The sequence below is a fragment of the Podarcis muralis genome, chromosome 14, assembly GCF_964188315.1.
Source record: "Podarcis muralis chromosome 14, rPodMur119.hap1.1, whole genome shotgun sequence".
NCBI classification, from domain to species: Eukaryota; Metazoa; Chordata; class Lepidosauria; order Squamata; family Lacertidae; genus Podarcis; species Podarcis muralis.
In genome coordinates this window covers 37,464,615-37,487,527 of record NC_135668.1, presented here as the reverse complement: position 1 = coordinate 37,487,527, position 22,913 = coordinate 37,464,615, and the positions used below count along the sequence as shown (strand labels likewise).

At 46.4% G+C, this 22,913-nt stretch overlaps 2 protein-coding genes across 8 annotated transcripts in view; one reads left to right on the top strand and one right to left on the bottom strand.

Moving 5' to 3' along the window:
* Positions 1 to 14,899, top strand: part of LOC114584739 (glucagon receptor-like) — a 27,583-nt gene extending 12,684 nt beyond the window's left edge. The window contains exons 3-14 of the mRNA XM_028706792.2: positions 75 to 171; positions 3,256 to 3,363; positions 5,165 to 5,286; positions 5,572 to 5,678; positions 6,386 to 6,542; positions 8,559 to 8,718; positions 9,730 to 9,790; positions 10,045 to 10,114; positions 10,617 to 10,705; positions 10,800 to 10,938; positions 11,183 to 11,224; positions 11,737 to 14,899. Coding sequence (XP_028562625.2) covers positions 75 to 171; positions 3,256 to 3,363; positions 5,165 to 5,286; positions 5,572 to 5,678; positions 6,386 to 6,542; positions 8,559 to 8,718; positions 9,730 to 9,790; positions 10,045 to 10,114; positions 10,617 to 10,705; positions 10,800 to 10,938; positions 11,183 to 11,224; positions 11,737 to 11,808 — 1,224 coding nt within the window. The 3' untranslated portion in view covers positions 11,809 to 14,899. The remainder of the gene's footprint in view (positions 1 to 74; positions 172 to 3,255; positions 3,364 to 5,164; positions 5,287 to 5,571; positions 5,679 to 6,385; positions 6,543 to 8,558; positions 8,719 to 9,729; positions 9,791 to 10,044; positions 10,115 to 10,616; positions 10,706 to 10,799; positions 10,939 to 11,182; positions 11,225 to 11,736) is intronic.
* The window catches only part of ANKS3 (ankyrin repeat and sterile alpha motif domain containing 3), a 26,216-nt gene continuing 18,195 nt past the window's right edge, over positions 14,893 to 22,913 (bottom strand). For 4 of the 7 annotated variants that reach the window (XM_028705880.2, XM_077918423.1, XM_077918422.1 and 1 more), the window contains 7 exons: positions 22,545 to 22,669; positions 21,344 to 21,485; positions 20,220 to 20,392; positions 18,975 to 19,060; positions 18,301 to 18,384; positions 18,034 to 18,128; positions 14,893 to 17,223 (listed from right to left, as the gene is read on the bottom strand). In XM_028705880.2, the coding sequence (XP_028561713.2) occupies positions 18,052 to 18,128; positions 18,301 to 18,384; positions 18,975 to 19,060; positions 20,220 to 20,392; positions 21,344 to 21,485; positions 22,545 to 22,669 (687 nt within the window). In that variant the 3' untranslated portion in view covers positions 14,893 to 17,223; positions 18,034 to 18,051. Of the gene's footprint in view, positions 17,224 to 18,033; positions 18,129 to 18,300; positions 18,385 to 18,974; positions 19,095 to 20,200; positions 20,393 to 21,343; positions 21,486 to 22,544; positions 22,670 to 22,913 lie in introns of those variants that run through there. The other 3 variants (XR_013390567.1, XM_077918424.1, XM_028705882.2) reach the window with 3 other exon arrangements.

Here is a 22,913-nt window from a genome sequence, read left to right as displayed (position 1 = left end):
ATCCGCCTAGGAGTAAAGGTGGCCTTTAGCAGTGCTTTTGCCCTGAATCTCAGCAGAGTGTTTTATTTTTGCAGGGCTGCAGCCCAAAAGTTCTGGAGAAGACATTTGAACAATGGATGAGGTATAAAGATGAGTGCTTGAAGAAGATAGCAAGTGATCCTTACCCTTCAGGTAAGGAGCCATTTTCTTTGTGGCTGATTTTAAAGTGGCAATTTCGCAAGGAAAAATCTCCATCTCTTTATTTATTTTAGATATTTGCATATTGCTTCTCAGGCAAACCTCACAAAGCAGTTTGCATAAAAATATTAGAGCAATACTTGTTCTTAGATACTCCACCTTCCTCCTACAGAAGCCCAGAGCCTGTGGATAGCTCAATTGGTAGAGCATTAGACTCTTAATCTCACGGCCATGGGTTTGAGCCCCATGTTGGGAAAAAGATTCCTACGTTGCTAAGGGATTGAACTAGAGAAGAATGGTGCAGAAGAGGAAATCCTGAAAAGTGATAGGCTTCTACTATTCCTGCACATGGTCTGAAGGCAGGAGACTCAGCCGCCTTGCTGAAGTGAGGTCAATGAGACTGCCTTAAACCCCCTTTGAGCCTTCAAAGGGACCTCTAAGGATCACAGGGCATCATCACCTTGTATGACGTCAGACACATTGATCAATCTAGTTCAGTATTTGTCTACAGCTCTCCAGGTCTTCAGATAAGAGGACATTCCTTGCTGTATCTGGAGTTGTTGGGGATTGAACCTGGGACCTTCTGCATGCAAGTCAAATGCTCTACCACTGAGCTATGGCTTTATCCTCTTCAAGTTGCATGATAGAAGAAATGCACTAGAAAATGCAGCAAAAATGGTGAATGGTGAATAAATGGTGAATAAAAAAGGGACCCTGAGTGGGCTTTACCTGACCACCGCTGGGTGAAAAATGATATTCAAGTTCACAGTTTTTTTGGGGACACCTATTATTTATACCTTATGCACCAGATTATTAGCCAGTTCTTGGTACAAATATTTTCATATCATTTTTTGTTGTTGTTGCTAAATATGACATTGGTTCATATCTGGTATACCTTGAGATGCATTTCCCTTGCACTGATTGGTTGGGGCCACCTACTTTCTCCCCCTCTCTTTTCTTTCCTCCAATCACAGGCAGGCCTGCCAAAGAGGCTAACTTTACAGCCCTATACATGCCTACTCAGAAGTAAGTCCCTTGGAGTTCAATGGGACTTAATCCCAGGTAAGTGTATAGGATTGCAGCTTAACGTCTGCATTACCATGGGTGCCATTGAACATACCAAGTCTTACTTCCGAGTAAACATGCATGGAATTGCATAGCATAGCTGCAATTCTATACACACCCTTGCCTAGCAGTGAGGTCCATTGAAATGGGTGGGACTGACTTCTAAGTAGATGTGCTGCAAATTATTTTAACTGGGCACCTGCTATAAAGGTGGCACATGAACTGTTTCCTGCCCTAGCAAGCTTTGTATTTCTCTCCCACCTTCCTGCGCGCTCTCTCTCTCTCTGTCTATACCTCCCTCCATCAGTCAGTTATAACTCCAACCTAATACTCTAGTCTGCAATGGACAAAAGAGTCTCCAAACATCCCATAGGAATTCCTGGGATGTCAGTCCCAGAAGCGGTGCCCATTTTCACTCAAAGCAGTGAAAATGGACAGGATATTTTTATTCTAGCAAAAGAAAGGGACTTACCTAAGTGCAGTGCTCAGGGTGGATTCTTGTTCTCTCAGTATAAGGAATCCAGCGAAACTCCACGCCCCCCCCCCCGGACCCCAATTCCCAGCAGGCACCTTCCTTGCAATGCTAAATGCAAAGTCAAAAGCCCGCTGAAGAACAGATGCATCCTTTAAGCACCCTGATTTTGATTACAGCAAGGGTGAGGGTGTGTAGGGAAGAGGTCTGGAGATTCTATTTAACTGCTGTTATAGATGTTGCTCCTGCTGGGAAGCTGATTTTTGCAATTTCTATTAAGGCTCTCATCCAAAAGGAGTGGAAGGGGCCTGCTGAGTTGCCTTCCTGTGAAGACTTTACAGGATGGAACCATTCAAACCATTCAAACCACCAGTATTGTTTAAGAATGGGGAGAGGGAGTAAATGTATTGAATACTTTACTTCCACCCCCACCCCACCCATTTTTTTTTTAAGGAGCAGCAATATATAGAATTAAAATGTGCTGATTTCATGTAACGTTAAGAAAGCTACCTTGAGGGACTGGCACTTGCCTCTTTCCTCCCCTTTACATTTTGCAGGGCTATGTGCTTACGATCTGATTTCTGAAAAATGGGTGTGCAAATGCTTTTGCTGAGTTGCGTTAACACTTAATTTGTGGAACTTGCTGCTGTGACAGGTGGGGACTGCCACACTGAAATGGCTTTGAAAGGAGGTTAGACAAATCCGCAAACTAGGATAGGTCCATCAGTTGCTGTTAGTTTGGAGGCAGTGTGCTGTATATGAACTTCAAACTCATTCTCTGAATGAGGATTCTTGCATAGCCAGAATGGCCCTATCCACACAAGAAAAGGAGGTACCAGGAGGCTCAGGCAGTAAGACAAAAACATATTTAGGGGGGGGGGGAATCCTGAATGCTGATGGCCCAGTGAATATTGTTGGTGTCAGAGTCAGAGGTGTAGTGGCCATGGACTATGGGAAGGGAAGGGGGATGTCAGAGACCTGTTATGATCTCTGCAGCAGGGTCACTGTCTCTAGAGTCCCAGAGCCACACAAACAGCATGAAAGGGGAGCTTTTTAGCCAATGAGAAGGTGTCTTCTGACCCTTTGTGCTGATTGCAGCCAATCCGATTTAAAGGAGGTGAGTCTGTGTTGTAGGATTGGCTCCCAGGGTCACTGTGGAGAAGGCACCAAGGAAGAACACCAAGGAGTCGTTCTGCATGCTCCAAATTTAGGGACTTAGGAACCCTGAAAAAACACAAGGAGTCCTTTAGCTTCAGGAGAATGGTGTACAAGTTGTGTTATGTACAATGGAACTCCATGTTGTCAGTGGAGATTGTGGCTGAGAATTGGTCTAGAAAAGCCTAAGGAGGCTTGGGCAAGGGTCAAACTGGGGTTGTCCCAGGACCAGTTCTCTTTGTTGAGTTAACTCAGAAGTGACAGCCACAGATATACTGAGGATGCGGAAGGCATTTGACATTGTGTTCTGGGATGCTGCGCTGAATAGATTGGATCCCCTTCTATGTTTTGCCCTTCCCAACCAGACTTGCTTTTGTCTCTTTCAGGGCTGTTTTGCAATCGGACATTTGACATGTATGCATGCTGGCCAGATGGGAGTCCTGGGACCATCGTCAATGTCTCCTGCCCTTTTTATTTGCCCTGGTATGAGAAAGGTAAGGCTGTTTCTTGGTGGGTTCTTTTGGAGAGTATCTGCAAGGCATTCCAGGGAGCTTGAGGCTTAGATTCACTAAAATTCTTTTACACTCCATCTACCACGTTCTCTGCCATCTCCCCAAAAATGTGTGCAGGTCTCTGTGCTGGGATTTCTCAACCTGTCCTGCAAATCCCTATTTTCTCTTTCTTCTATCCAACTTCTCAAATCCTGTTGACTAGGTCAACTTTGCCTTGTTGACTAAGCCATATTCCTGACTCCTGTTGACTAAGTTTGCACTGTCTTTTACCTCCACAGGACACCAACCAATAAATCAGGGGCCCTCAATATGTTCTGGTCTATAGCTTTAATCATTCCAATGTCCACAGTCAGAGATTATAGGAGTTGTGTCCCAGAACATTTGGATGGTGCAAGGTTGCCTCTTTGTTCCATAAATCAAAGCAGGCGTCATTTTGCATCAACTGTAAATCAAGCAGGAAATTGGGAAGAGTCGCTGTCCTTGGTGCTGATGTTTCAGATTAAACCCCTTTTGTAGCATCCTGCTGCTGTTGAAAACATTGCTGGGGTTCTCATTTTCACCTTTGTAATGGCTAGTTACAACTAGTCCTGCATCCTGACATCACTATAATCTGAAGGCAGCCCTGTTTAGGGAAGCTTTTAATATTTGATGAAGTATTGTATTTTAATATTTTGCTGGAAGCCACCTAGAGTGGCTGGGGAAACCCAGCCAGATGGACAGGGTATGAATGAATGAATGAATGAATGAATAATATTAGGTTTTTTCTCCACCCACACCAACAACTGCTAGTGATAATGGAGTAGAGAAACAGCCATACTGTCAGGACCAGATAATAATAATAATAATAATAATAATAATAATAATAATAATAATATTTTTTATTTATACCCTGCCCTCCCCAGCCAAGGCTGGGCTCAGGGCGGCTAACAAGCAATAATAAAAACAAGTTGAATGAATACAACTTAAAAACAAGATTAAAATACAATTAAAATATTGAAACATTAAAATATTAAAATGCAGCCTCATCGCAGGAGGAGAAAGGAAAAAGGAAAAAGAAAGAGGGGGAGGGAATCAAATTGGCTCCAAGCCAAAGGCCAGGCGGAACAACTCTGTCTTACAGGCCCTGCGGAAAGAAATCAGATCCTGCAGGGCCCTGGTCTCATGAGGCAGAGCGTTCCACCAGGCTGGAGCCAGTGTTGAAAAGGCCCTGGCTCTGGTTGAAGCCAATCTAACTTCCTTAGGGCCCGGGACCACTAGGGTGCTGCTATTTATGGACCTTGAGGCTCTCCGTGGGGCATACCGGGAGAGGCGGTCCCGTAGGTACGAGGGTCCTAGGCCGTGATAAGTTGAACTAGATGTTACAAAATGCACAAGGGGAGCTCTGACACTGGGCTATCCTTTTTGACAGTAGCCCTGTGACCTCTGAATATATAAATCACAGTGCCTGGCTCACTGTGCTGGGGTGGTTGGAGCCCAACTCTCCCTCTGGGTCCTATTGCTTGGTCCTATTGTTATGATCCTTCAGAGGATTGGACTCTCCCTTCCACCCTGCAGCTTAGCTCATGCCTTCAACAAACACATAAAACATGACCGGATGTTCATAGCCGTTTTGTGTGTTTGTTGAATGTATGTTACATAATGTTAGGTTTGATGTTGTTTTGCAGCTTAGCTCATGCCAGCAAGTCTTGCTTTCAGTGGACGTATGTTCTGATTAGTGATGCTAAGACAGCTGACATTTCCAAGCATGTCAGCCTGACAATGTCTGGCCTTTTTTTGCTCACAGTTAAACATGGTACGGTGAGCCGCAAGTGTGGGCCTGATGGCCACTGGGCGATGCTGAACGGGACAGAGCTCTGGAGGGACCATTCCCAGTGCAAGGAAGAGATGGAAGGCAACACTGGAGAGGTGAGAAGGGGAGCCTGCTGGGATTTTCTGGCCCTCCGTGAAGCTCATAATGACATGTCATTTGCTTCTAAACATGGCAAGCCTGGCTGGCAGTGTTTGAGGGCCTTCCTGCTTGTTCTGCTGAATGGAGCCCGGACCTCTGCCCCAAAGGCCTACCCTGATGGCGCCACTGTCCCTGCCCTCCGATGCTCCCAGTTGCATCTTCCCCAATGGGCTGGATGCGTCCGGAAAAGAGTGGAAATGGGCTGCCATGGCTTGTCTGATGGGGCCTCCTCTCCTGTACAGGAATCATCCTACCGCCTGATGGTCAGCTTCAAGGTCCTCTACACCGTGGGCTACTCCCTCTCTCTGCTGGCCCTGGTCTTGGCTCTGCTCATCCTGACAGTCTTCAGGTACTGCATCCTGGCTCAGAGCGAAAGACCCTGTGGGATAGTGATGGACGCCTTTGCCTCTCCCTTTCTCTCTCAAGTGTGCAGTCTGTTCTGTACAGGTTCAGGTGTGCAAGGAAGAGAGAGAGAAGAGAAATCCACAGCATTTGGCTGCTGTAATTTTGGATAAGCGCATGGCGATGCCTTCAACACACACAGGACGGTGTCCAGCAATGTCTGTGACCACAGGAAGCTGCTTTTCTACTGGGTCCATCTAGCCTAAGACTAAGATACTTAGGAAGTGTCTTGCATTGAGACAGACCACTGGTCCATGCAGCTTGATATTGTTAACACCAAGGCATGGGCGAACCTCTGGCCCACGAGCCATATTAGGTTCAATAGGGACCTGCTGGATTGGATGTGCCAGGGAGTTTCTGATCAGGAGCTTACAAGTCTTGCTTTGGGCAGGGATCTTCTTTGGCAGCCTGGCTTGAGTTGAACCCCTGCATGATGATCTCCAGCGAGGGAGGGCCCACCACCAAACCTCCAGGCAATTGGTTCCACTCCTGAACTGCTCTGACCGTCAATAGGTTTTACACCAGCTTCGTTGGAAGGCTTGTGTTTTCAAAGCATTTATAGAGTGGTGTGGAGCTACTGGGTCACCAGCAAGTGGATGGCATCCCACCTTGCCCACATTGGGTACCCAGTGCAATGTCCTTTTCACCCCCCAGGAAGCTTCGCTGTACCCGGAACTACATCCATGCAAACCTCTTCGCCTCCTTCGGGCTACGGGCCATCTCTGTGATCGTGAAGGATGCATTGCTGGAGCAGATGTGGAGAAGGGAAACGTTCCAGGTGTCCGACTGGGAGGCCTTGCTGAGCCATGAGGCAAGTATGATTCCTGCAGACTGTCGCATGAACCTAAAGAAACCAGCACTATTGCACTCAATTCCAATGGCAGATTTTGCATCTCCTGAGCAATTTGCTCATTTGGGCTTAACGTTTTATTTGATTACAGTGGCACTTCAGGTTAAGAACTTAATTCGTTCTGGAGGTCTGTTCTTAACCTGAAACTGTTCTTAACCTGAAGCACTACTTTAGCTAATGGGGCCTCCCGCTGCCGCTGCACAATTTCTGTTCTCATCCTGAAGCAAAGTTTTTAACCTGAGGTACTATTTCTGGTTTAGCGGAGTCTGTAACCTGATGTGTCTGTAGCCTAAAGCGTCTGTAACCAGAGGTACCACTGTATTTGATTTCTTTTTTCTTTTTCCCCTATATTTTTTATTAACATTTCTGTTTTACATTTTAGAATATTCATTTAAACAACCTTAAAATACCAATAACTCCCCTTCTTCTCTTTCCATGGTTCATTTTGCATAACATAAATCCCTGCATATTTTATATAAACTAAACCATTTAGTATTCCATTACTACATCCATCAAAACTTATTTACACTGTTGAATTTATCTTAACACTGTCCACGTTTTCAAATATACACAATTTCCCTCCATATATTCAATAAACATTTCCCAATCTTCTTTAAACGTATGTTCTTCTTGTTCTCTTATTTTATATGTTAGGTCTGCTAGCTGCGCATATTCCATCAGTTTAAGTTGCCATTCTTCTTTAGTTGGAACTTTGCTCACTTTCCATTTTTGGGCTAACAAAACACAAGCTGTAGTAGTGGCATACATAAATAACCTTTCTTGACACCTGGGAATTTCCATCTGAATTATCCCAACAAAAAGGACTCTGGTTTTTCCCCCTTTAATTCATTTATTAAAAATATATCTGAGTGGTGTACAAAAAACTGTAGCAGACAACTTAAACAAAATATTACAAAAAATGCACAGTTACATATAAAAATGTTGCATTAATCCAAAGTTGCTAATGTATAAAAATCATAATCAATTCATTTTCCTTCTGATAAACCCTCCTGCTCAGCTTCTGGGTTCCCATGAAGGGTTCAAACAAACTCTCAGCTCACCCCAAAAGTCTCCCAATGAGAAGACTTCCTGGAAACAGCACCCTAGTCTCTCACTCTAGACTTGCCTTTTATGGGCTTGGCATGTTGCTTCTACAGGCTACCCAAAGCTGTGTCCCATTCAGCTGTACTCTCCACACCCAGTTCCAGGTACAGCAGGTTTGCTGAGTTTCCCAGGAGGTCCAAAGGATGGGAAGAAGGTCCTCACCTCTGCTCACAGCTCTTTCTTCACCCTCTGTCCTCTCCTCTTCCTCCAGTCAGCGAAGACAGCATGGAGCTCAGCATCTTGGGAACCTTTGCTGAAAACCTCTCCATGTAAAGTGCTTGGGGTGCTGGAAAAAAATAATGAAGCCCCATCTTTTTTAACCGTGCCCCACTTAAGATAGCTGGACAGTGAGGCTGAAACTCCCACCAGCCTCACTGCAGGGCCAGTGGTCAAGGATGATGGATATTCTGGTCCAACAACATAGGAAGCCATGTGATACTGAGTCAGACTATTGGTCCATCTAGCTCAGTATTGTCTACACTGACAGGCAGCACTTCTCCAGCAGGGGACCCTCCTAGCCCTTCCTGGAGATGCCAGAGATTGAACCTGGACCTTCTGAATGCAAGGCAAATGTTCAGTTGCTTCTGAGTTAAGCCCCCTTCCTTGTTGGCTTTTTAAGTAGGTGCTTTAAATGGTTCTAATTTTTATTGATGTGTCTTTTGATAACTTAGATTTTGTTTTTTAAAAAACCAAGCTGTAAACGGGTATAATAATCATTGAAACAAGAACAGCAAAAATTAAAATGACAAAAATAACTGGAATAACGATGATGATTGAAATGCCAACAATATGTGTATTACTGTATTATTTCCAAGTTTTTCATAAGTGCAGGAAAGGGTTCTTATTAGACACTGATTGACTCTCTTATTCTAGGCTGCGATTGGTTGTCGAGTGGCTCAAGTCGTGATGCAGTACTGTATTCTGGCCAATCATTATTGGTTTCTTGCGGAGGCGGTCTACCTGTACAAGCTTCTGATTGGAGCTGTGTTTTCAGAGAAGAATTATTACACTCTGTACCTGTACTTGGGCTGGGGTAAGGAAGAATTGGGCTGGGAAGCACTTGCTAATACTGGGGCCAGCGCACACAATACATTGTTAAGTGCACTTCGTTTTATTTTAAGGAAAAGCCGCCCAGGACCTATAATCTTGCTCAAAGCTAGCATTAGTGGGCTCTCCCTACTATGGGATCTGGCTCCCCCTACTGTTGGGCTCCCTGCCTTTTGCCCTACCAGTCCCACAGGGAACAGTCTACACTTCTCATCCCCAGCTTCAATCTATCTTCTTTTCATCCATTGTGATTTTTTGGGGGGAGGGGACAATTCCAAATCTTGAGAACTGAACTTAAGCAAAGGACACTATTTTATACGCAGTGCTAATTTTGGAACTCCAGCTGCAGCCATTGCATTACCTGGGCAATTTGCCCATTTGGGCTCAACGGCTGAGTCAAGGTAGGGAATAGGAAGCTCAGCATCTTGGCTATTGATGAACCTTTTCTGGGCTGAAGACCCCTTGATGTACGGTGCTTGATTTGGGATGCTGAAGAAGGAATAATAATAATAATAATAAATAATAATAATAATAATAATTGTTATTATTATTATTATTATTATTATTATTATTATTATTATTATTATTAATACCCCGCCCATCTGGCTGGGTTTCCCCAGCCACTCTGGGCGGCTTCCAACAGAATATTAAAATACAATAGTCTATTAAACATTAAAAGCTTCCCTAAACAGGGCTGCCTTCAGATGTCTTCTAAAAGTCTGGCAGTTGTTTTTCTCTTTGACATCTGATGGGAGGGCATTCCACAAGGTGGGTGCCACTACCAAGAAGGCCCTCTGCCTGGTTCCCTGTAACTTGGCTTCTCGCAGAGAGGGAACTGCCAGAAGGCCCTCGGCACTGGACCTCAGTGTCCGGGCAGAACCATGGGGGTGGAGACACTGCCTTTTAACCCAGTAATGCAGTGGGGTGGGCCTAGCTTGCTTCTCGACTTCCAGTGAGTGTTTGGTTTTTTCCAGAGCTTTTGCTGTGTGACTTGCAGGAACCCCCGTGGCTTTTGTGGTGCCGTGGATGGCTGCCAAGTACCTGAAGGAGAATGCAGAGTGAGTGTGGTGGTGCTGGGATGGGGGATTTGGGCTGATTGGCACGGGGAAGGATTTTATGTTATACAGTCAAACAGAAAAAAAGATGCAGGTCAATGACTGAACAAGGCGGCATGTCTCCCACAGTCTTCTGTGGCTTCTCAGTGGAGCTGACGGAGCAGCCCTGCTTGCCATCTTTCCCACAGAGCTGTTTCCCTGCCTGTTCCATTAACCCCTCTGGAATGATGCCGATCTCCTCCCTGTTTGTGCTGCAGGTGCTGGGCATTGAACGAGAACATGAATTACTGGTGGATTATTCGCATCCCTATTTTGCTAGCCTCTGTGGTAAGTGCCTCCCCCTTGTTCCCCTTGCCTAGCTTGAGATGGGGCGAGAGGGGGAGGATGGTGCCTTTCTGGTGGTGGTGGTAGGGAGTCTGGCTGGCTTTTGGTACTCAGGAAGACCAACACCTTTACCAGCAATGTCAAAGCAGTATATCTTGGCAGTATGTTGTGTCTCTCACCCCCCATTTAAATGCTACATAGGAAGCTGCCTTATACCAAGTCAGACTAGCTCAGTATTGTCTACTCTGACTGGCAGCAACTCTCCCAAGGTTTCAGGCAGGCGTCTCTCCTAGTAGTCCTACTTGGAGATGCCAGAGATTGAACCTGGGACCTTCTGGATGCAAAGTAGGTGCTCAACCCCCTGAGCTATGGCTCTTCCCCAAAATCTACAGGGGGAAGAAAGAACATGGTACAGTCTTCCCAGCTGCAATGTCTTATCTTCTTGTTAGCATCTTTTTGTGAGCAAGGGGCTTGCTTTGATTAACTCACCACTGTGTCTTCCCAGATCAACCTGCTGATCTTCATGCAGATTCTCAAAGTGATCCTGGCCAAGCTGCGAGCCAATCAGAAGGGCTATGCAGACTACAAACTGCGGTGAGTTTGTCCGCCAGGTAAACCCCAAAGAAAAGCCCGAGTCCTGAACTCAGGAACTTAAGTTTCATCTCCTGCTTGGTGTTGTCCCTTCCAGGCTGGCCAAAGCTACCCTCACCCTTGTCCCTCTCTTTGGGATCCATGAAGTAGTCTTCATTTTTGTCACAGACGAGCAAACTACAGGAGTGCTGCGCTACATCAAAGTCTTCTTCACTCTCTTCCTCAACTCCTTTCAGGTGAGTTTGGGAGCACCTGGCTTGGAACACCTGCTTTCTGACATGGTTGCTTACTTGTTTCCTGATCCCCTCCCCCATTTCCTACTTCCACCCTAAAACGGAAAGTTTGTTGGAGAATGTACGTGGCAGCAGTGTGCAGAAATAAATTGTCTGGCAAAAGCCATCAGGCTTTGGCCCTGTTTTCCAACAGGTTCCTGTTTGCTATTGCAAGCTCATGCTTCCTTCTCTCTCTCATCTACTGCAGGGATTCCTGGTTGCTGTCTTGTATTGCTTTGCAAATAAGGAGGTAAGCAATGTCCCCACCACCCACCCTGGCTGAGATGATCCAGTCATTCTTGGGCATGCAGTCTTATACAGCTCATACTAATCCCTGATCAGCCTTACCTATTGGAGCCTCTGATTGGCAGATGAGGACTTGTTGCTGCTGACATCACCAAGAGATGTCTGGTTGGTGCTGACTGGGCCTTTTTGGTGGTGGTTCCCTGGTTGTGAAATGCCCTCCCTGGTGAGGTGTGCTTGACTCCCATCATTATTAGCTTTCCGGAAGGAATTTGAAAACATTCCTGTTTACCCAAGCATACTTGGTGGCTGAAGAATACTGATTCTGGCAACTCCAAGATCACTGGATGGAAGGATGTTTTGAATCGCAGTTGCTTTTAACTGAAACAGCTTTTAGATGTTTTTAATTGTTACTGTTTTGGGAATATTTTATTCCGTTTCAGAAGGTTTTTGCTTAGTTTCTCAGTTGTATATCTGGCCTGATTCAGGAGGCTGTTCTTATGCTTTCTTTTCATCCAGGTGAAATCCGAAATGAAGAAGAGGTGGCAGCTTTGGAAACTGGACCACCCTGCCCTCTGCTGCACCCAGTAAGAGGAAATTGGGGACACCAAGAGCTCCTTAAGACAGCGACTGATGCTCTGTCCTATGATGCTGCACCTGGCATTCTCAGATGGCCACAGAGTGCTTGGGGCAATGGTGGTGGTGATGCTCACAGCTTTGTTGGAGGACCACAGGCAACGTTCTGAAAAAGGGGGCAGAGGTTATTTCTACCAGTTGGGCAAAACATAGAAATTGACATTGCTGGCTTACAGCACCCAGATGATGATAAACCAGCCATGAAAAAGCATTAGGAAGTGCCAAAGAGCCTGATGGAGGATGTGCATAACGCTGCAGAAGGAATCCTGAAGCTCCAGGAATTAGAGAGGGATGTGTGCGTGTCTAGCTCTATGGTACAGCATCTGCTTTGAATGGAGAAGGTCCAGGTTCAATCCCCAGGATCTCCAGATAGGGCAGGATGAGACCCCATTGGAAATCTTGGAGAGTCACTGCCCAGCCAGAGTAGGCAATACCAGATGAAGAAATGGTTTGACTTGGGATAAGGGAGCTTCCTGTGTTCCACGTCTCAAAACCAACTCAGGATTCAGCTTTGGTAGGATGGCAGTCCATCCTAGGAGATCACCAAGGGCCTTAATACTGTCCTCTACCACCTGTTCCCATTGTTCAGCAGCTGCTATCTACCTTCAAGCTTTTCAGAGAGGTGTATTCTGTACCAGAGGAAAGAATTCCTCCTCTCTCAACTATGAAGGCTACAGGATTCTAGGCCAAGATCAAGATAGCCTTGCAGACACAGGCACTGAGATCCCTCAGCAGTTTTGTTTCTGAAGATGCCAGAGCAAGAAACCCATTGAGGACTCCTTCAGGGGACGTCATAGCTCTGTAGCCCAGGCATAGGCCAGCCTGACTCAGTGTGGGAACTCTGCAACGCTCTCCTCAGCTATGACTGAGCCCAGTGGTTTGGCTCCAAAGAGGACATTTCTGGGGAGTCAAGAGGATTGTGCTTCACTCAGCTTCTGCATGAGGTCCCTGTGCTCATTAAAAAGCACAAGCTTCTGATGCATCACTTTGCAAGGCGCACTGTTAACATTGGGAGAACTCAGAGTACTTTCCCTGTACACCCTGACCTTCTCGGGCTTCACGGAACCAGCAGTGGACGCACTTTGCATCTCAAACAACTCCTCCTGCCTCTTTTTCCCTTTGGGCAGCTCTGAAGGTTTTCTTTGGCTGCCCAGTGCGTGTGGGACGATGATCATTCTTCATATACCACCATCTATCCATATATGTCACTTTGCAAAGAACAGGTCCACGGCTTCAGGGGGCTGACGTGCAACGCAAATGCAAGGGAACAACACGGGAAAGGGAGAATTTAGAGGCATGGGAAGAATATACATTTATTTCAAGTTGGCTTTGTTACAGGGCAGAGCGACTGGTGGTGGGAGGAGGAAATGACTCTCCTAAGGGAGGTTGCCTGGAAATGCCTCTCCCCCACTAAAGGGAAAAGGCTGTAATTTTGGGGGGAGAGGCAAGGTTGAGGTCAAAGGTCACAGGAAGGAATGTGCCAAGAAATAAAGCACATAGGGGGAAGTGTAAGGCCATGGAGGGTTTTGAAGGGAAAAACTTTGAGGGCATAGGAACATGCTCTGAGAGGAGGGGCTGACTTGTGCCTTATTGAATTGAAGCTACTGCCCCCTCCCTCTGCAGCACTGGCCTTTCTCTCTGGCTGCAAAGAACTTTTGAGGGGTGCAGGCGTTACGGTAGCCCCTCCTTCTCCAGGGAAGAATAAGGACTGCTACACACAGCCAATTTACAATGCCGAGCAACTTGCAGAAGTCGTTGCTATGGAAAAAACAGCCTGGAAGAAAGCAGGAAGGGGATGTCGGGAGGCTGTACGAATTGAGCTACCTTGGAGGCGGCAAAAAAGATGCCTATTCTGGAACGGGCAGTGCTACGAAACATTTAAGTCAAGTGTCCCTTTAGTTTTATTGCAGGGGGTGGGGGAATGCAGGTGACCCAGCTATTGGCGTTTTGGAGAATGCTTGCTCTGCAGCAGGAGTAGCAAACCTTTGAGCCTCCAGGTGCTCCTAAACTACAACTCCCATCAGCCCCAGTAAGCAGGGCAGGGGTGATGGGTGTTGTAGTCCAGCAACTTCTGGAGAACCAAATGAATCCCATCTGTTCTGCGCCTGCTAAGACTAAGTGGGCCACTTCTTTTAAATGTAACACTCAAGGGGAAGGGTAGTTTCACACAGACAACTGTTCTGCACTGTTTCAAAAAAGTGCCAATTATTTCCAGCAAAAGGGATGCCCCTTGGGGGCAGGGGGAGGAGAAGGAAGCACAGCGGAGAAGAGCTGGGTGACTTGGACGTCAGGGTTGCGTCAAAGAAGACACAGGCAGGTTCATCTTGCTGTGGCCTAATCCCTGCACAGCTGCAGTGGAAGATTTGAAGGATTGCAGGTCTGGTGGCTCAAAGGGATTCTAAAGCACAGCTATTCCCCACCACAAGTTTAGCATCTTCTAGAACTTGCTGTAGAACTTCCATTTTCTCGGCAGGTTCTTCCTTTCTGGGAGGTAATGGGTACACGATGCAGAGCAACTATAAGTAAAATGGAATAGAGGACTCCCATCCAACACCATTCCCTTCATTGCAGGCCTCTGTAAACACTCCAAGAGTTTTTCAAGCTAATAAAACTTTGAATGCCTTCATTACTGAGGTACATTCATGTTGGTTGCCATTCTGTGTGACCACCTCGAAAAGTAGTTGTGTCATAGAATTATTTTTTTTTGGGGGGGGGGGGATTCTCTAACTCTTGCACAACATGAGAGCAAGCCATTTCACCAGGAAACAGCCAATATAGAGTGTAATCTGTATCTGTTACAAGCAGCAGCACAGCTACTCCTATTCTGCTCAGGTAATGTTTGGAGGGGATCATGAGGGATGGATCTGCTTCCTGTGAATTTTACCATGAGGGTTGGGTAGGGCTATAATCCCCTTGTTGCTGCCATTATATGGTGCAGGATTGTAGCTCTTAAGAAGCACAACGGTAGGAGGAAGAGAACACGCCTGTAAAGATCTGAATTGTATAATCACATACTATGCACAACAACCAAGCAGCAACTCAGACAGTAAAAGTAAAATTTATTCACAGATCAGTCAGTGCCTGTTAAATGCTGGTCATCAAATATAACTTTTTTCTGAGATCTCACTCTCCGCCCCATTGTTATGACCACAGATGTACTCAAATGCTGAAACTAAGCCCAGATTAAAACACCCCAGAACAGAGAATGGCAACCTCAACAGCCATCAACTCGCAACAACGATCTTGCTAAACCACGTCCAATCCTATTCTAGTTAGACACAGACCACCTTGGGTTTTCAAAAGCTCCAGATCTTCTGTTTAAAAAAATGATTTTGCTCCACCGTCACTCAAAATCAGCAGATCAAAAAGAAATTGCCACCACCTTTAGTTCTCACAAGCAGTAAACATAATGGTGGAAGTATGCTCTGAGCTGTACCACTTTATCTTGTCTAGAAATGAATACCCCACCACACAGTACAGTTTCCTGCACGTTATAAAGCATGGCAGGAAAAAAGACTGGGTTAAAAGAGCCATCATCTCCCAACATCTGGTGCACGGAGGAGGAATCCTTTCAGCCCCTCAGTGTAGTCTGAAGTTGTACAGCCCAGCCATAGGCTTATTTTATTTTTATATAATACCCCCCCATTACATAATTTCAAGGCAACTTCACAATTTCAGCAACACAACATTAAAGGCAATAAAACATGCAACATTTAAAATCTTTTACTATCTGTGAGAACTAGGCTTAAGATGTGCATCAGAAAAGAAGGCTGTGAAGCAGAGGGGTTTACCCCAAAGCAGCCTCCCTTTGCTGAGCCTATCAGAAGTCACTTAAAGACACACACATCCCCCTCTGTGCATTAATGGGAAGGCTACATTTTGCACAACAGATGCAGAACAGCATCTACCAGCCGGCTAAAATGTGCACTTTTTTGGGTAACTGTTTTGCATGTTTCAGGAGTGGAAAAAATGGGACAGCTTTGCTACTGGGTGCAGCCATGCCTGGCTTTGGGATAACTTTTTATTCTGTAGGTTAAATACATGGCCGTGTGATTCATCTGCTAGCTGCTTCAGATTTATGCTCCTGCTGTCCACGCACAAGACTTGCTTCACTTTATACCTGCATCATGTGAAGACCTAATATTAACACAAGAATTTTCTGAGACAATTATGTGCTTTGTGCTTAGGTTTCCACGCAATACAGGTGTGCAGCAAACCAAGGCCTATGCATGAACTCTATATGATGACGTGCATATCAGAAGTCAGATAAATGAAAAGGCTTCTCCTCTTTCTTTCTCCCACCCTCACCCCCATTCTCCAAAAATCAGAGAAGGCCAAGCAAGACACAGTACGTGTTATTCAGTAACTCCAGGACTGCCTACATATGTTGCTAGCTGGGCTTGGGGAACCCTCTTGCTCTGAATCCCAGAGCCACTTCACACCATCAGCTAGCCTGGGATAAACATTCCCAAGTTCACATCAAACGCTGGATTTCCATTCTCCAAAGTGGGCATGAGTTCTTGCACATCCCAGGATGAGAAATCCCTGTAAGTTGTGGTCTTTGGTTGCTGGAACTCACAGATTTTCCCGGCCAAGCCATGAGCACCCCAAGTCAAGACAGCAAGAAGTTTTATAACTTCATGCCTACGGTGAGAGGTGCTATCTCATTGTAAGTTGTTGTGAATAAAGCCACAAGTTCCCTGCTGGAAGAATAAAAGGCTAGAAGAGGCCCAGTGGTTGCTACTACGGAGGCACTTTCATTGAAAAAGTGTGTGTGTGTGTGTGTGTGTGTGTGTGTGTGTGTGTGTGTGTGTTTGGGTTGCTTTCTTTCTTAAACAATGGGCTTTGATAATGGAACCTCCTCCCCACCAATGCAGTGCCAGCTTAGGTATACATCAGGCCTCCATGCAGCTGGGCAGGACACAGAAGTCCTTGCATTCCTCAAAGAGGTAACCTCCCAAGGATAAAACCCTCTAAGTCTCCTGGCCACCTCCCGCCTCATCTTTCCTCCCACGTGGGCACAGGGAAGGGGACCAATGGAGAGGAACCTGCTTTCCAAAACAGACAGAATATCCAGCAAGAGACGCAGACACAAAATGCCTGCCTTGGAACTTCCAAGTTTGGAGACAACCCTTTGTTTCCAGCTCTTCCAGCAGGATTTAGGTGCCACGGTCCTTCTTCAGCACAGCAGACCTGGCCTCCCTTCTCAGCAATGGCACACCTGCTTTCCTAGGACAGCCGCTGGCAGCTCTCGCTGCAGATGACCTGTGCCGTTGAGCCATCTCTCTCTCTCTTTCTCGCACTCACTCATGCTTCCTCCTCAGGTAAAACACAGCTTCTGGGTGGAACGTTCACCCGACGTCAGAACCTCTGCAAAAACAATTGCACCCAGGAAAGAAAAAAGAGGCAGCAGCATGAGCACTTGTGCTGCATGGACTTTGGCCAGTTGTTCAAAGTGGTGGTGCCAGGGGCGATTTAATTCAAAAGTCACTCAATCTGCAAACATTTGCATCCAGAAAACTCAAGAGCCCTGCAGGATTGGAGCAAAGTTCCATCAGGTTCGGCATCCCCTTTCTCCATAATACAAATTATAAACTGGTTCTGTCATGATTTTCCACCTTGTTAGGGCTACTGCACTGCTCCACCATCCTCAGTCTGCTCTCAGCCAGCCCCCACTTGATTAATTCTTTACTGAAAACCAGTCCGGAGGGTGGTATTGCCTGGATGGGGACACAGCCAAGGATATCTCACTCTGTTCCTTATTGTTGGCTCTCTGCTCTTCGCCTTCCACCCATCCAGCCCCAATGGGTGCCAGCCACCACTGCCCGAGTAACCATCATTTTACAAGGGTGATGACACTGCTTTTGCTGGGGCTTGTGTCCGCTACCATTTTAAAGCAGGATCGAAAACTTGGTTTTTTATACTGTGATGGCTCTCAATCAGGCATGAGTTGTGTAGAAAGACTGTCAGTGGGGAGCAACAACTAGGAATCCTGAGGATCTGGGGAGGGGGAGGAGAGTATAAATCAGTATAATGTTTGCTGCGCAGATATGACTTTACACAACCCTGAAGTTAGAGGAGAGCGGACAGAGAGCTTGAAAGCAGAATGCCACTTTGCTACCAAGTGCTCTCTCTTCTCAGACAGACATGCATCTCGTTCAACAGCGCTCCACTACGTACCTTCCTCCACTCCTAGGGCTATTTCTGGGGCGGCTTGCCCTTCTCTAGACTCTGCAGGCTCTCGAGATTAAGGTTGACAGAACTAAGAGCCTTCCCTGGGGACACAGAAAAGCTATAATAAGCACAGGTGCCAAGGGATGGAGATGTTCTTCAATGCAGGGCAGGGGAGAAGGGAAACAGCAAGCCCGTTATTTGACTTGGACTTTACACCCACCAACTGGTGCCAAACAAGGGGAACATGAGCATCTGATGATCTTCAAACCTTACCCATTTCCCCCCAGCACTGCTCCAGAAGAGCCGAGAGCTCGGGCAGACTGAGGACCTTCAAGGAAGATGGCCATCCTTCTGGGCCTAGGGTAAAGAGGCAGAATGGGCACAAAGCACCAGCATATTGTGGGTCAGCACCCATTGGCCTGGATTGGGCCAAACATGGAGTGGGGGGGGGGGAAGCAAACACTGGGGGGGGGGGAGAGGAGTCAGGACAATAGATTGAAGCAGGGACTGCCAACTTGAAGTGGTGGATTTGGCACTGAATAGTCTTCCAAATTTTTATGTCATGGTGTGGTTGAACACACACATACACACACACACACACACACACACAGAGAGAGAGAGAGAGAGAGAGAGAGAGAGACTTTTTACTTGTAAGGAAAAGCAGCAGTCAGTCTCCATACATTTTTCATATGAAATAGCTGAGACCTGGGGAAGGTGAAAGGGTGATGAAGGCAGACTGGGCTCAAAAATAAGCCTGTCCTCTGAAGCCACTTCCCTTTCTCTCTCTCTCGCACACAGACAGACACAGGGCTGGGGAACCTACAGATGTTGCTGGGTTGCAACACTCATCATCCTTGACTGCTGGCCATGCTGGATGGGACTGATGGAGTCCAGAGACACCTGGAGGGCCACCTGTTTCACATCCTGCACTAGAACTGCCCACTTACTGGGTCCCAGCTGCGCTTTCGCTTCCAACAACCGGCCAGCCGGATGCTCTCGGTTCATTCGGGAAGACAGTTCTGCCTGACAGGCCCTACCAGAGAAACCAAAATACTGTCAGCAGGATTCTGTGAAAAGAAATAAAAACCGCACAAAGTAGAGCACAAGAAAGCAGGATGGTGCCGTAGTCTCAAGTGCCACACAAATATCCTAGAGCAGTGGGGTAAACCTTGGTATGCCACCGCCACAAAAATGAGGCATCAGCACTGAGCACCTAAGACAGAACTAAAGAGGAGAGGAGAGTTAGGACAAAGGGAATTTATCCCCTGACCATCTTCCTAACTCCAGGGTCATTTGCACACTACAGATGCTACTACCTGAAAAGGTGAATTCTGCCGCTTATACAGGTTGTGTAAAAAAGGCATACATGTTGGAGAATTCTGCCATTTATTGTTCCACCCAAATCATTTGGGTCTTCTTAGCTGCCAATGAGACGGCAGGAGCAGGAAGGGGATGAAGCCCCTCAGCAAGTAGGTATCCGATTTAGTCATCTCTGCTGTGGCAAATGTCCCACTCACTTTCTCTTTAGGCTTTTGGCAGGAATCATTCTATACTCTTTAGATCAAGGTGTGTATACTTTGAGCTGCTGCTTGAAGCAGCATCCGTATACTGTCCTTTTCATGCTTTATTCCTCAGGTGAGCACTTCTTGGGGCATAATACTACATTCATAACAAACACATGTTATAACTCTATCAAAAGCTCCTAAGCCTCTTGGTGGTGTGTATAGGAATACATGTGAGTGCTGGATACACATGTGGGTTTGGGCACACAGCTTGAAACAATGCGACCCCTACGATTGCACCAGGCATTGCACCCACACACTTTGATGTAATCACAAACCCCAGGGGCTGGAAACTTGTGTTTATTTTGTAAAGTTTTAAAAAAATGAAAAACAAGATTCTTAACAAGTTGCACTGAAATCATATCCAGTGCTTTTCGCTGGCACTTTTTCAGAATCATGGATGCAACTCCCACATTAGGCAGCTAAGGCTGAGAACAAGAGGGAAGGATGAATTTCCAGACACGAAGCCACAAGCCTTTGGCAGTCATTGTCACTGAGTGCCTGGACTTTTCCCCAATTCAGAATCCTGCATGTGGCATGCTGGCTTCACCTTCAGGAGATGAAGGAGCTTACAGAGAAGGGAGTGTATAGAAATGGCGAGAAAGTTTGACCTTTGTTGGAGGCACTCACTGCATCTGTTCTAGGAGGATTCCAGCATTCCTGGCGATGGCCTGCACCTCTCGGAGTTTGGCCTGAGCACTGCTCCAGACCACATCCCGCTCCATCAAGCAGCTCTCCACCACGGCACGCAGCTCCTGCTCCTGGGACACCTGACCCTTCAGCCCTTCTACCTCCTCGCACCTCTGGAAGGGAACACGGGGAAAGTTGCTAAGAGACAAGGGTCCACATTTGTGAATTCCAAAAGAACTCCCACAAAACTCTGGCCAACAACTGTTCCTCTGCTTCACTTTACAGTACTATCAAACTGAGTTTGGGTTTGGGTTTGGGGGGTAGTACTAGCTTGCCAAAGGCTTTCCAATCGCACCAGGTTTCAGATCTCTCTCAATATATACTTTTTAATGAGTTTTCGTTTTTCTACATTTCAGATTAAACATTTTACAAACTTTAAAATATCCAGTGACTTCTTTCCATGGTTCACATTGCGTATCATGTTTTCCTGCATGTTCTACTATAACCATTCAAATCAATTTTCCACTTTTACATCAGTCAAATATTGTTTACTCTGTTGAATTTATCTTAATGCTGCCAGCATTTTCAGCTGTATACAATTATTTCCCATATATTCAATAAATATTTTCCACTTTTAAAAAATATATACGTTCTTCTTGCTCTCTTATTCTGTGTGTTAAACCTGCAAGTTCTGCATATTCTGACATTATAAGCTGCCAATCCTTTTTACAAGGGACCTTGCTCACTTTCCATTTTTTGGGCTAATAGAACATGGGCTGCTGTTGTTGCATACATAAATAAACTTTTCTGGCACCTGGGAATTTCTGTCTGGGTTATTCCGAATGAAAGGGACTCTGTTCTTTTGAGGAAGGTAAATTTAAACATTTTTTAAAACTCATTATTCACCTTTCTACTTGTCCACCACATGAAAAAAATAAATTCCTCTCATCAAGTTTCAGATCTTTTAGCTGTGTGTCTTATGCTGTATCTTTCTCAATCAACTTCAGACAAACAAGGACATCCTCTATGACTAGGAAGGGACAAGGGCATTCCCCATGCAGAAGCAGGTGCGCTTGGCCAGAGGCAGAAGCTTCTCAATGGGCTTAAGAAGCCGGCTTCCTTACCTTATGGAGCTGAATGGCCAGTTCCTGCATTTCTGCTTCCAGGCGATCAGCATAGGCCAGCTCCAGGGCATCACTGGGAGGCCGGGCGCTGCTATGCCATCGAGCAATGGCAGAGGTCATCTTCCTCTTTGGTCCAAAGAGGCTACAGGGGAGAAAAAGCAGCAAAGGTTTAGCAGCAAAGGTACTGCCTTTTGCTACTCCCTTCCTTCACTGGGGAAGTCTGTAGGCAAAACAGAACCACCCTGATTTTCCTAGACATGCTGAGACCCAAAGAGATCAATGTGAGCAATAGATATTCACACATAATGGGAGCTTCAATTAGATGCTTTCAAAAAACGCAAAAAAAACCATTCTGAAAACATACCGTATTTTTCGCTCTATAGGACGCACTTTTCCCCCTCCAAAAATGAAGGGGAAATGTGTGTGCATCCTATGGAGCGAATGCAGGCTCCTTGGCTTCAGCGATAGCAACGGGAAGCCTCTGAAGCACAGAGGGCGCGCTCCCTCTGCGCTCCAGAAGCTTCACGTTGCTTTCGCTGAAGCCTGGAGAGCGAGAGGGGTTGGTGCGCACCGATCCCTCTTGCTCTCCAGGCTTCAGGCAGCTATCTGCAAGCCTTCAGAGCGCGGCGGGAGTTCCCGCTGCACTCCGAAGGCTTGCGGATAGCAGCCTGCAGCCAGAAGCCTGGGGAGCGCAGCGCCAACTCCCGCTGTGCTCCCCGGGCTTCAGGCAGCTATCCGCAAGCCTTCGGAGCGCAGTGCCAACTCGCGCTGTGTTCCCCGGCTTCAGACAGCTATCCGCAATTCTCAGGAAAACTGCAATTCTCAGGAAGCTAGCTTCTGTGCTTGTGCAGTATTGCCACACAACTGTGTACATTCTGCAAAAATATTGCAGATTATACACAACTGACAAGGGCAGCTGTCCCAGTTATGCAGTCTGCACAACACAGAGCAGAAAAAAAACATTTCTGAGAGAGAGCATTAAAAATTCTTTGGGAGCTATTCCTATACTGAACTGAGAATAAATAATTGCACAGCAGCCTTGCCAGCTGGGACCCAGGATTCTGCTAATAATGACAGCAAAGTTCTCAGTATCTCTGGTTGGAAGGTACACGTTGTTCCTGGGGTCATTTCCTATGTTCCTCATTATATGACAGCACTTCAAAGCTAAGCCTCCAGCCAGCCAGCAAAGAAAGGGACTCACGTGATGCCAATCTCTTTCAAGTCACTCTCTGTCAAGGTCAGGAAGATGCGAAGGTCGACGTCTTGCTCCTCAAACACTTGCAGGTACTTCAGGCAGCCAATCTGCTCAAGGAAGGTGGCCAGATCCTGCAGCCCAGGCAGCAGAGAACAAAAAAGAGGGAGAAGTTCAGGACTCTTAAATGCTGAGAGACTCTAGCTGCATCACAGCATGTTGTAAGCCAGGATCTCTGCCCCTCTAGGCCTTTAGCACCACCTTGCCCCCTGCAATTTGACATGGCACCTAATACACAAGGACTGTCTCTGACACTAGCTCCTCTGTCCATCCCTCTGTCCCTTGCCCTGTCCAGCCCCAGACGGTTTTCTGACCACC